The following is a 12,430-nucleotide window of genomic DNA, read 5'->3' as shown; positions in this document are numbered from 1 at the left end:
AACTTCTTTATCCATTCATCTATCGAAGGACACTTTGGTTGTTTCCATGTCTTGGCCACTGTAAATAAAGCTACAGTGAACATTGGAGCACACATGTCTTTATGGATAAATATTTTCAGATTTTTTGGGTAGATACCCAGGAGAGGGATTGCTGGGTCACATGGTAATTCTATTCGTAATTTTTTGAGGAACCTCCACACTGCCTTCCATAGCGGCTGCACAAGTCTGCATTCCTACCAACAGTGTATGAGGGTTCCTTTTTCTCCACTTGTTACTATTTGTCTTGTTGATGATAGCCATTCTAACTGGGGTGAGGTGATATCTCATTGTGGTTTTTATTTGCATTTCTCTGATGATTAGTGAGGTTGAGCATTTTTTCATGTGTGTTGGGGCTTGACGTTAGTCTTGATTGTTCTAATACAGGTGATGAAACTTCACTTAGGGCCCTTTTCTGTTGTACTTTGGGACTGAAATGTTTAAAAGTGTTATTAAAAAGTGCATAACATTTCCCCAGAGGAGTTTTAAAAACTGTTTATCCAGTGGAAAATGTAATTGATGAAGGCACAGGATTTTAAAAATATGATGTTGCAGGTTTCAGGTCTGTTGCATATAATGGATAATTGTTGGGCAGTCTGGATACCTGGACTTCATCTGAATTAATATGAACTTGGAGGGAATTGTATAGCTTTTCTGTGCTTTGCTCTCTACTTCTGTAAAAAGGGCCTACTATATGCCCCTCACTAACTTATGTTAAGGGACATAGGTGACTTGAGCTTTAAACCCCGTTATAGAAAGAAGTCTCAATGAAAATCAGACTTATAGTTACGACAAAAGTTGCTGTTGTTTGTAATAATATTACCATCATTATCAGATTGTAGATTCTGGGAAGAGGTCGTAACTTTTTAGTGTAAGAAATCTTCCTAGGCTATGAATGAGTAATTTATATGTTTGAGGGCTGTGGGAGTGGGGATTCTATATCATTTTTAATTTTAGGAAAAAGAAGCTTTCAGAGTTCAGTAAGTTCGATGTAGAGTAATATTTTCTTCCGTGTGATCAAAAGCAACACGACATGCGAGCCTTTTGGTTTCTATGAGAACCAAGTTCTCTCTTTCCTTGAGGAGTGGGACAAAGGGAAAGTCTGCGGCCCTCCTGGAACATTGGTTCCTTCTAGTTACTTCAGTGAGATGCCCGATGACAGTTCAGTGCCCTTTTCACTTTTCTACCAAGGCTGTAAGCGCCTCTAGGGCATAACACGTCTCTTTTTTGCAGCCCAGGGCCTAGAGCGGGGAGTAGTGCGTAAGAGGGACGGCTGGAGAACCGATTGGAGCTGCGGCTGAGAAGGCCGTGCTGGTGTAAGCAGGCTTTGTGTTTGGTCTCCGCACGGAACCGCATAGTCATCCTCCTGTGACAAAGGGGGCTCTGTTCTGCGTGCGTGAGGAATGGGACGAGCGCTGTTCTGTTCTCTACGCTGCTCTTGCTCATGTGTTTCATTCTTGCCTGCTCGCTGAGGTCAGAACGTCTCCGTCAGCGTTTGGGGGCACAGAGCCCACTGGGGGCCGCTGCGGATGGAGCCCCAGGGAGAGTGCGTTTATTGTATCAGGGGCACATTTTCCGCTGAACTCTTAGTGCTGTTAGCACGTCCTGGGTGGAGTCCCGGTCGATGATGCGTGCTGCTAAAGAGCCCTGACATTATTGTTCCTGGAGAATGGAAAATTCCTTTTAGGTAAACTTTTAATTCTGACTTAAACAAGGAATTTATTTCTCAAAGACACAAATAAGATAAGAAACTGGACCGCATGTGGAAAAACTTTTACCCTCTGGAGACCTGAGTTTAATTTCTTGACTTAAATCTTCATATTCTAATATGTTTGGCATTTATAACTTTTGTCCATATCACAAAACCATCAGGCAGTCTGATATTTATGGGGTATGTTCCCCCGAGTGATTCCAGACCAAGAGTTTTTGTGTTAAAGATAAGATTATGAAACAGAGCCCCAAAGAAGAAATTAATGTGGCTATGACCTAATTTGAAATGAAACTTTGGCACGTGTTCATATTTGACCTCTAGATTGCTTATTTCTTAAAGGAAAGTTATACCTGCCCGGCACCTTCAATTTGAAGGATATAGCTAATGAAGAGATTTCTTATGTATTTCTTCATCACATGTTTTTTCTCAGAACAGTTTACATCTGTTACAATTACTTAGATTCTCATTTCTAAGTTGCAGGAATAGTTGAAGAAACTGAATACAAACCACATGTATAACACTAATGTGAAAAATGATTTTTGTTTCACTAATGTGAAGAATGATTTTTGTTTGTTTGCTGTTTTATTTTTTTTACTACTATGTTTCAATTTAATATTGACTCCCTTTTATGAAAGGTGAAGACTGCCCATCTCCCTCTCCACAGTTCTTGATTTTGGTTAATTGTATTACTATTCCCTTTTTAAAAAAATTATTTTTCAATTACATTTGACATACAATATTTGTTTCAGGTGTACAACATACTGAATAGACATTTATATAACTTACAAAGTGATCCCCCCCAAAAGACTGTACCCATCTGACACCATCTATAGTTATTACACTACTATTGACTATTTCCTATGCTGTGCTCTACATCCCTGACTATTTTTATAACTAGTGATTTGTACTTCTTCATCCTTTTTTAAAAAAAGTTCAGTTCTCTAATAGAAGTCATAAAAACTATATTTCAAAATGTTTGTAGCACCCCCTGCTGGCTGTATTGAGGCACTTCTTAAATAAAGAGTTGCTTCAGATACTGCTCAATACTTTAGGCATACACACCATTTCTCTTTGGAGTTGTTTTCATTTAGAAATAATTTCATTTGCATCCAATATATAAAATTGGATTTCAATTTTAATTGAACGCAATTTACTTTGTAATTTGTCCATTGATATTTGAACAGTGCTTATCTTTCCAGATAATATAATATTTGTTGGAGACAAATTATTTGCCATAACCTTTTTACTAATATTTCACATGAAATTCAGTGGGGGAGAGGTATCACCCCCAAAGTCCTTGTTTTATTATAAATTATGGCACCATGAGCATCCTTTGTACATAAATCTGTGTGCATGTTTATTGTATGTTGAATACAAAGCTTGCAATATTCATTAAGTTTTGTAAGAGGAGAAGTTTGAATCTTGAAAGACATCCTCTGGGGAGGAGTTGGGAGTGATGAAGACCTAAGAGCTAGAATAGCCACGAGAACAGCAGTTGTGGTTGTCTGGCTTACCAGTGTGAGTCAAACCATGGTCTGGAGTACAGTGGTGACACCTCTCAGAGGCTTTGTGTCTGGAAGAAAAGTATTTAAAGAAGCCTAATTTTCTTGTTAGTGCTACATGAAGTGACAACCACTGAATTTCAGTTTCTCAAGAATAAAACTCAAAGATGCTGAATGCTACCTGAGCAACGGTCATTTCCTAAATGACAAGTTAAGCTCAAATGACAGAAAATTTAGGGCTGTTGTTTATAAAATATTGAGTACATTTTAAGTGTGATCTTGCCCTAATTTAAAGATAAATTTATCTTTGTTTAATAAAAACATGTTTTCATGTTATGTGCACACCCTTCATTCACTATTTTAACAAAACGTTATTGAGATTACACAGTGTTTCCATAGTGTTTTAGGTTCTTTGTTTTCACACTGTATTGTAATTGATGGTTTACTTGGTTTCCCCACTGAGAGCTCGGTGCTCATTGGACAGGTGGCTGAATTGCTGGGTGGGTAGAAGGATGGATATTGAATGTAACAGGACTGCAGGTAGAATCTTCATGATTTCCCCATGGCCTTTAATGTTCTTTTCATTTCTGCAGTAATTGCTCACTTTTGTGTGCATACGAAGTCTGACATTAAGTTCGTGAACTTGTTGCAATGATGTGCTAACTTTTTTGGCTATCAGAGGGTGTATTCATTATGAATTTTTACCAACTGGACAGTTAGCCAAGTTTACTATTTGGAAGTGCTGAAAAAGCTGTTCGGAAAAGTTAGATGACTTGAAGTTTTTGTGGCTCTCGCATCACGACAATGCACCTGCTCACATGGCCCTGTCTGTGAGGGAGTTTTTAGCCAGTAAACAAATAACTGTATTGGAACACCCTCCCTACTCACCTGATCTGGCCCCCAATGGCTTCTTTCTTTATATAAAGATAAAGGAAATATTGAAAGAAAGACATTTTGATGACATTCAGGACATCAAGGGTAATATGACGACAGCTCTGATGGACATTCCAGACAAAGAGTTCCAAATTGCTTTGAAGGGTGGACTAGGCACTGGCGTTGGTGCATAGCTTCCCAAGGGGAGTATTTTGAAGTTGGCCCTAATGATATTCAGCAATGAGGTATGTAGTACTTTTTCTAGGATGAGTTCACAAACTTAATTGTCCGACTTCGTATGTCTTCGGGTGTGTTCTGTGGCTGACTACACACACAGGGATATTTTAAGTACTGTTAACTGAATTTATTGTCTAATAAAACATTATTCTGAATCAGTAGAAAGTCTTAATCATAAGCTTTGTTAAAAGAATTGTAGCTTATTAGTCACACCCTTAATATAACAGTCCTAAAAGCTAATGATTGACTTTTCTAAGTTAAAGTCCCATGGTTGTAAATTTCTGTGGTCCTTGTATAACAAAGATGTATAATCTGTTAGTACATGCTAACGTTATAATATTAGTCTGATGATGAATACATGTATCTGCATTAGTAAATAATATTAAACGCTTTAAAACAATTTATTTTCATAGCATTTCTTCCTACAATAATGGTAACTTTATTAGCAATATAAAACTTCATTGAATTATCACAAAATCAGTATTAACATAGATCTTAATTAAGAATGTAAGGCTCTTTGCTTATTATACTAGAGTGTAATTTTAGCTTGTCATATATGAAGTTATTGTAAGATATGTTTTAGAGTAACAGAACGTAGTTTTGCTTCCACCTATGTCATCTACCTACAATTTTAGAAGTAAATTCATAGAGTCTGTTTAGACCTCCAGAAATGACTGTAGAAGTTATGAACCAGCTGATTTTGGCACATACCTTGACTTAATAAATGAGGAAACGTGGGCCTACAGAGATTAGGCGAACTTTCCACAGTCCTGGTGCCTGAGCCACGTTTCCTGATTAACCACCCAGAGTTTTCCTTCATTGCTTCCCAGTTAGAGAACAGAGAATAAAATTATCTTATCAAATGGCCAGGAAGGGTGTTTTGCTGAATTAATTAGCTTGTAGTGTCTCTGAACTATGTGTAGCATTTTCATATTTCTCTTTGTTTCAGAATGCAAAGTATGGCGAAATCCACTAAATTTATTTCGGGGCGCTGAATATAATCGGTAAGCATTTTGGCAGCTTGGGAGACAAATGGGTCCAGTTCAGAGAGCAAAGACAGCAGCACATGTTTTTGCTGGTTCATTCAGGGGTCATTGTAAGAGTCTGCTTAGTGCTTCCATTTTTTTGATACTATCTTCAAATGTTGTGATTTTTCTGTTTTGCAAATATTTTAGCATTGAAATTGGAATAATGTACAAAAATGTGTCGCTTTTAGAAATTTTCAATTATAGTTATTCTTTTTATTACATATTACACAGTCAAAATGTTTTGAAGCTTACCTGGAACATGGTTATGAAGAAGCCACAGAAGTTAGGTTGAAATTTAATTTTGCAGTGTAATTAGACAAATCAGAATGGTCTGTCATAGCTTTTGGGAAATGTCTAGTCATAATACTAATCAGGGAAGGTTTTCATCAGCTAGTGCTAGTAAAGTTTTATGCCAAAAATGCAGGGGAAAATGTTTACTTCTTTACTGTGGAGATACTTTCTAAAGGGAGAATAGGGTGATTTTATATATAAAACATTTTGGGTGTCAAGAAAATGTACACACATGACTTGTACTCATCTTTTGCTATCGGTATATATTGAGTATTATAATTTTAATACAGTTTTTTCCTTTCTTAAAATGTGTATACGTTTTTTTGGTACCCTCTGTACACACACACTTTTTTATTCATTGGCAAAGTTTGAGTGCTCAGTTAATGGTTGATAGTTCAACTCCTGTGCAGCTTAATATTTTGTAGGTCTTGCTTTCCTTTCTTAGAAGTGTCTGACAATCTTACTTTGCCTTTACAGGTACACTTGGGTGACAGGACGAGAGCCTCTGACTTACTATGACATGAATCTCTCTGCCCAGGACCACCAGACTTTCTTTACTTGTGACTCGGACCATCTGCGTCCCGCAGATGCAAGTACGGAAACTCCTTTAGTTAGTTGCTAAGTGGGAGGGCCTTTTGGTCGTTTTTAAGTTTCAAGGTTGCTGCTTTTAAAGTATCTGGCTCTACAAAAACCCCAATGGAAAAAATATTAAATTGGAGGTTGACTAGTAGAACCCAGAATTCTGATACCTAAATGAAGGCTTTATCACAATGAAGTATCGTAGTAATGAGTCCCCTCATTATAATTTAAATTATTATTTAAAAAAATACTAAAGTTGAATTTACATGTTTTAAAGAAATAGAAATCTTACATGAAGCTAATTAATTCTTGGTTGGTTGAGATAGAATGAAGGGTCATGTCTTCTTGATGATATTCTAATTAGAAATTAGGATTCAGTGAATCTAAATGATTAACAAATATATTGTAGTGATTTATATGCCTATTTATTGGTTTACTAGCACTGAGTGGGGACATGGCCTTGGCTATTGGAATCCATATTTGTTTTCCATCCTAGAAAAGACTTTGTTGAACATGCACTTGACACTGCTTGAGTCCTAAATAGTCCTACAGATATTTTTTTATATTACCAACCTTAAAGTAAATAGGTGAAAACAAATCTTTAAGAAGAGGAGTATACACGTACTCCTAAGAAACTACCTTAGAAGACACAAATTTATAAAACAGATAAGGAGATTGTTGCTCTTTTTTAGGAGGTACTCTTTGCATGCTGGAACTTCATAGTAACATAAATATTCGAAGCATTGAGCTTCCCACAGTCTACTCAAATGCTGCTCAAACACTGGAAAAGGGGTTTGCAGCAAACTTTGGGAACAGGTACACATGTCAAGCAAGAGCCTAAAGCACTTTTTTCTAACCCAACTCAATTCTTCAAATGGTTTTAAAATGTTCTAATATCCAGAGCCTGTAGCAAGTGCTTTGGAAAATGACCAATAGAAATTAAGTTGTGCTGAAGTAGAGGGAAGAAGAGATTAATAGCAATGTCATCTCAAAATGTGTAAAATAACAAACATTCTTTAACAACAAATGGCACTAATGAGCAAAAGAAATATTAAATCTGTTAGAGTGCCTTTTCTTTTGTTGATTAAGAAACCATCAAGATTAAGTCTCTAAGCTTATAGATTACAGATTAGTGTATAAAATTCAGTTCTGTCGTTTTATGAGCGCAAGAAAGACTTGGTCTCAGCAATTGAAGGACAACTGAAAAGCAAATTAGAACATATTTGTGTGGTTTTGGAGGTTTGGGCTGGCTCTTCTGGTAAGTGAAATATTCTCTTGTAATTCAAGCTGGAAGTTATCAGTTTAGCTGTTGTCCTGTCCTGAGTCTTTCTAATTATGTGTATTGTATGACTTGCTTTGTTCTGTTTTTCTAAAATAGTAATGCAGAAAGCCTGGCGAGAGAGAAATCCCCAAGCTAGGATTTCTGCAGCTCATGAAGCCTTAGAGATAAATGAGTAAGTGTGGGAAAATCTTGCTTTTAAGAAGGCTATCTCATTCTTTACTAAATGTATTTAGTTGCCATTGATGGGATACTGATATTAAGATATGCATTTGAGCTTGAGGATTATTTGGGGGGGGGCATTAGTTTGTAAAAACAATTTATGTAGGGCTTTCATGTGAAGGTGGTTTTAGCCATTTTAGAGAACAATTCAGTGATTTTGCTTGACTCGAAATTAAATCCTTCAAGGGCTATCCATGGGATATTGTGAGTACGTAAAATAAATATAGTTATTTACATGTCTAAAACATTTTGACAGGGAAAATCTCATAGATGTAAAATGCTCATCTGTGCCATCACATTTTCTAGTCAGAACTTTTGCTAGTGGGGAAAACAATAAAAACATAAGGAGAAAAAATTACATTTCAAAAATATTTCAAGATCAAGACAAAGAGGAGAGGAAACGCTGTCCTTCATGTTGTTAAACATTCTGTGGGTTCCCGAGGAAGGCTGGGAACTGCTTCTGGAGATCTCAGAAAATGAGACAGATTCTTACAAGCAGAGTCAGAGAGCTCACGGTTGGCAAAGACCTTAAAGGTCACTTAGCTCAGCCACCCATCTGCTGCCTGAATCACCTCAACACTCTCCCTGCCAAGCGGTCATTGTGAAACTATTTTATGATTTTTTTTCTGAAGAAGGTTACAGAATCTTCTTCAGTGGACTTAGGAAAGAGTGTCACTTGAGAGTTGGAAATCCTGCCATTTTAACTGGTTGATCTATTTGGTTTTGGATTCTGTCATGCTACATGTTTATTTTCCAGTTTCTTGTCATCTACAAATTTGATATGCCTGCCTTCTGTGTGTCATCCATGTTTCTGATAAAAATATCAGGGCCAGGGATAGATCCTGTGATATGACATACACAAACCACCCTCCAGAGTCGTGTCTTCATGAGTCATCATCCATGGATATTGTTCGACTACGCCACCAGTAGCACTGTGATTCAGCCCATATTTCTCCATTTGGATCTTAAGAATGCCAGTTGTAGCTATGGATCTTTAATGGATAGTAAATCTATTAGAGTAAACTAAGCCAGCACAAACTGACTTGTTTCGTCTCAGTGAATTGAAGCTAGCTCTGGTGTTCACGACTTTCTTTTTAAAATGCTTATAGGCCATCCCTTTAATAATCCATTAGACTATCTTTCCAGATCACTGTTCTGTAGTTTGGGAAGCCTGCCCTCTTCCCCTTTTTGAACACTTATGCTTCCTGGGTCATCTCATCTTCCAGTGCCTCTCCATCCTGTGAGTCCTCAGTTGTCCACAGCGGGCAGCTCCTTGGCCTGTCGGCAACGTCTATTGGCTTCCTGGGATGTACCCTTCCCAGCACAGTAATTCATTTAGGGTAGATCAGTTATGTGCTATCTTACATCTTTTTTTAAAACCTATTTTAGAGTTTAATTACTTCTCCCTTTTTCAGTCTGACAATCGTTCTCCTTGATGGAGAATCGAGGAACAAAATAGGAGTTAGAGAGTTTTGCTTTCTCTTTATTATCTGCTGCTACTAACTATAAACTTTCCTTGTTTTGTTGTTGTTGTATTTTTTTACTTATTTATTTTTGTGATGACTTTGGAGACATTACGGTGGTGTTAAGGTCTTAAACATAATTTAAACACGAATAGATGGTTGTCTTTAGCATTTTGTTTCATTTTATCTTTATTTTGTTTTGCGAGCTTTAGCTAATTTGGAGTTTTAGCTCTCCTGATATTCTTATAAGCTCATTCCACTCTTTTATAGTCCTTCGTTACATGCCCCCTTTCCATCTTTTTAAACAAGTCCTTTAAAAATCTGACCTGTGAGAGATCTTCATGCAGCCGTATTAAAGCCAGGTTACTTTAATATCACCCATCTTTTCTTCCTGAGAGGACCATTGTGACTGCAGTTACTGTTGGATATTTGGAAGCTCCTCAACCTTCTTAAACCGTTTTTCCTTCTGAGTCTCATGCCATTGAGTCATGCCTCTTTTCTTTGAATTTTTGGAAGTCCACCTTACCCTCTTTGATTACCTTCAACTCCAAAATGACATAGTAACTCTCTCTGAATGTTCCTATCAATTTTCATTTCACCAACTATTTTTTTCTTCTTGGTCAGAATTAGGTCCAGAGTTGAAGTTCCCCTAATTGCTTCCTCTACCATCTGGGAGATAAAATTGTTGCCAAAGTAAGTCAAGAACCTGTCGGGTGCCCTGTTTCTAACCACATGAGACTTGTAGCAGATATCTGGATGGTCGACACCCCCATCACCACACTTCTTGCTTCTGTATGTGTATTGTGTTGTGACAAGGATGCATCGTCTCTCTCTTCCATCAGCTGAGCAGTCTGTTCTGTACCCCAACCATTAGCACTTCTGTTGCTCTCTCCTTTCTCCTTCACTCACAAGCTCTTAGCATGTTTCTACCCCAGACTCATGAGTTTCACATGGATGTATGTTTTCTTGGCCAGTAGTGCTACTCTGCCTCTCCTAAGATACTATTGTAATATAAATAAACAAAGTAAGCAAGCTGGCCCTGACCTGTCTTGAGTTTCCGGCCCGCCGACTATAATCTTATAGCTAATTCCTCTGATACTGTATCTGCCACTCAGAATTATAATCTCGGTTTTCACTTCATTACCCTTGGCCCATATTTAGATGTCGGCCCCTGAAGCCTTAAGTATTGCTTCCTGGTGCCGATCCCAGTTATTTTCTCTAGTGAATCACTGGGCAGTTTCAGCATCATTATTATTCTTTGCAAATCATATCTACTGCCCTCCATAGTAATTGGCTGACAGCATTTTTCCTGGGCATTTTCCTCCCGACCTCACCACATTCCATGTAGAGCCCCATTGATCAGTCCTGCCTGAAAGCAGAAGGATTGGCTAAGAACTTACAAGACCCCCCCTCAAGGCCAGCATTAGCTGGTAACCCCAAACCTCACAGGAGCCGTAAGTTCAGCCTGTTGTCCGAGCTGGCCACTGCGGTTTATGAATAGTAAAAGTGACATTTCATTTTACTTTCTGTTTATTTTCTCTCTTGTGGTCTGATGGAGATTCTGTTAAGTAGGGAAGTGACCACAGAGAAGCAGTGGAGAAGAAGGAAAGCAAAGGGGTCCCTGCAGCTGAGGACCTCTGCGGTTGGCTCCGGCCTCAGCGTTTCCCTAGTATAGTCCCTTTCTTGGGCAGTTGGCTTGTTCTTATAGGGTGTGGAAGGTTTAAATTTCCAAGAGCTCCCCCTGTTCGTTAGTGAACTGTTTGTCCTTTCTTGCTCCCTACCTTAAAGGGTTGTTGAAAGGATTAAATGAGACGATATATGTTAAGTGCCTGGTACAGTGCTTAATATACACAAAGCAACAGGTGGAGCTGTTATTGTCGAAGGCATGAGGTATAACTCTTGTTTGCTGCTGAGGCTGAGTACAATGGTGAGCTCTTCAGAAATAACACTGCCCATGGGTTCTCCAGTGTGCCTCTCGGACATAGAAAACCTGTGCTCACTGTAACGAGAAGCATTGCTTTTTCCAATGAGTAATTTCCTTGATTTACTGAATCTGTGTTTGACAATAGAGACTATGTTTAGTAACAGAAGGAAACGTGTGTATAGTCCCTGCACCTGTGAGTGTCGGGGGAGCTATTTAATGCCGCTGTTGCCACTGCCATCGGTAGCTGACATGTACTGAGCATGTTCCACCTGCTGGCGACTGTACTGCGCACTTTCCATGCATCAGCTTACTTAACCTGACAACAACGCTGCCACAGAGCGGCCATGCTATTCTCCGTCAGGGAGGCAGAGGAATAACTTCCCGAAGTGACACACTGAGAAGGGGCAGAGTCCACGTGTGAGCCACGCTCCTAACACTGTGCATCCTCCCTCTCGAGCTGAAATATAGACATTTCTTTTGTACCATTATTTTGTGTCAACAACTACACCAGGGGTGCATGAACCAGGCGGCCACTCTGCATGTTTTGACGTTAACTCCTCGCCCTTCTGCATGCACTCCCATGGCTGCTACAATGTTCTTGAATTTGGAACTGATGACGGCTCTTATCTGAATGGACAGGTGTGCAACTGCTTATATTCTCTTGGCTGAAGAGGAAGCGACAACCATTGCTGAAGCAGAGAAGCTGTTTAAGCAGGCCCTGAAGGCTGGGGACGGCTGTTACCGGCGTTCCCAGCAGCTACAGCATCACGGATCGCAGTATGAAGCCCAACACAGTAAGGTTTCCTCCGGCCGACATGTGGGATCAGAACTGTAACATGATTAATACGAGCAAATTTTCAGGCCAGTTCAATATATCATTTTCCTAGATGGGAATAAATCCTGGTTGTGCTTTTTTGTTTACGCATTTTTTCCTTCCTGTAAGAGCACTGTACATAATGAGCTTATAGCTGCGTTACTCTTCACATTGACACTCATATTCTCTTTCTGCCCATAGAGTCCTAATTCCAGAAATAAATGGTAATAACCTTTAGTGGTAACCTTCTTTCTCCCCATAAGTCTTATATATTTCTGTTTATCATTAGCTTCTCTGCTCCATGAATTTTAAGTCCTAATTGGGAAACAGGACTTAAATTAGTGTTAATATTATCAATCAGTATTAATATTATCTTATGGGTCTTCTACAGCTTAGGCTGAAATAGGACAATTAAAGATATAACAGTTATTGGTGATTGTCTCAGTATTTAGCTCTTATTTAGGAACCTTT

At 38.6% G+C, this 12,430-nt stretch overlaps 1 protein-coding gene across 9 annotated transcripts in view; it reads left to right on the top strand.

Moving 5' to 3' along the window:
* Positions 1-12,430, top strand: part of ST7 (suppression of tumorigenicity 7) — a 257,050-nt gene that overhangs the window by 154,873 nt on the left and 89,747 nt on the right. For 7 of the 9 annotated variants that reach the window (XM_074315680.1, XM_019743205.2, XM_074315679.1 and 4 more), the window contains exons 4-8: positions 5,309-5,363; positions 6,156-6,271; positions 7,636-7,711; positions 9,846-9,914; positions 11,785-11,939. In XM_074315680.1, coding sequence (XP_074171781.1) covers positions 5,309-5,363; positions 6,156-6,271; positions 7,636-7,711; positions 9,846-9,914; positions 11,785-11,939 — 471 coding nt within the window. The remainder of the gene's footprint in view (positions 1-5,308; positions 5,364-6,155; positions 6,272-7,635; positions 7,712-9,845; positions 9,915-11,784; positions 11,940-12,430) is intronic. The other 2 variants (XM_074315683.1, XM_074315681.1) reach the window with 1 other exon arrangement.

This window comes from Rhinolophus sinicus, linkage group LG11, assembly GCF_036562045.2.
Source record: "Rhinolophus sinicus isolate RSC01 linkage group LG11, ASM3656204v1, whole genome shotgun sequence".
Classification (NCBI taxonomy): Eukaryota; Metazoa; Chordata; class Mammalia; order Chiroptera; family Rhinolophidae; genus Rhinolophus; species Rhinolophus sinicus.
Note: the sequence above shows the minus strand (reverse complement) of the source record. Positions and strands in the feature narration are given on the sequence as shown.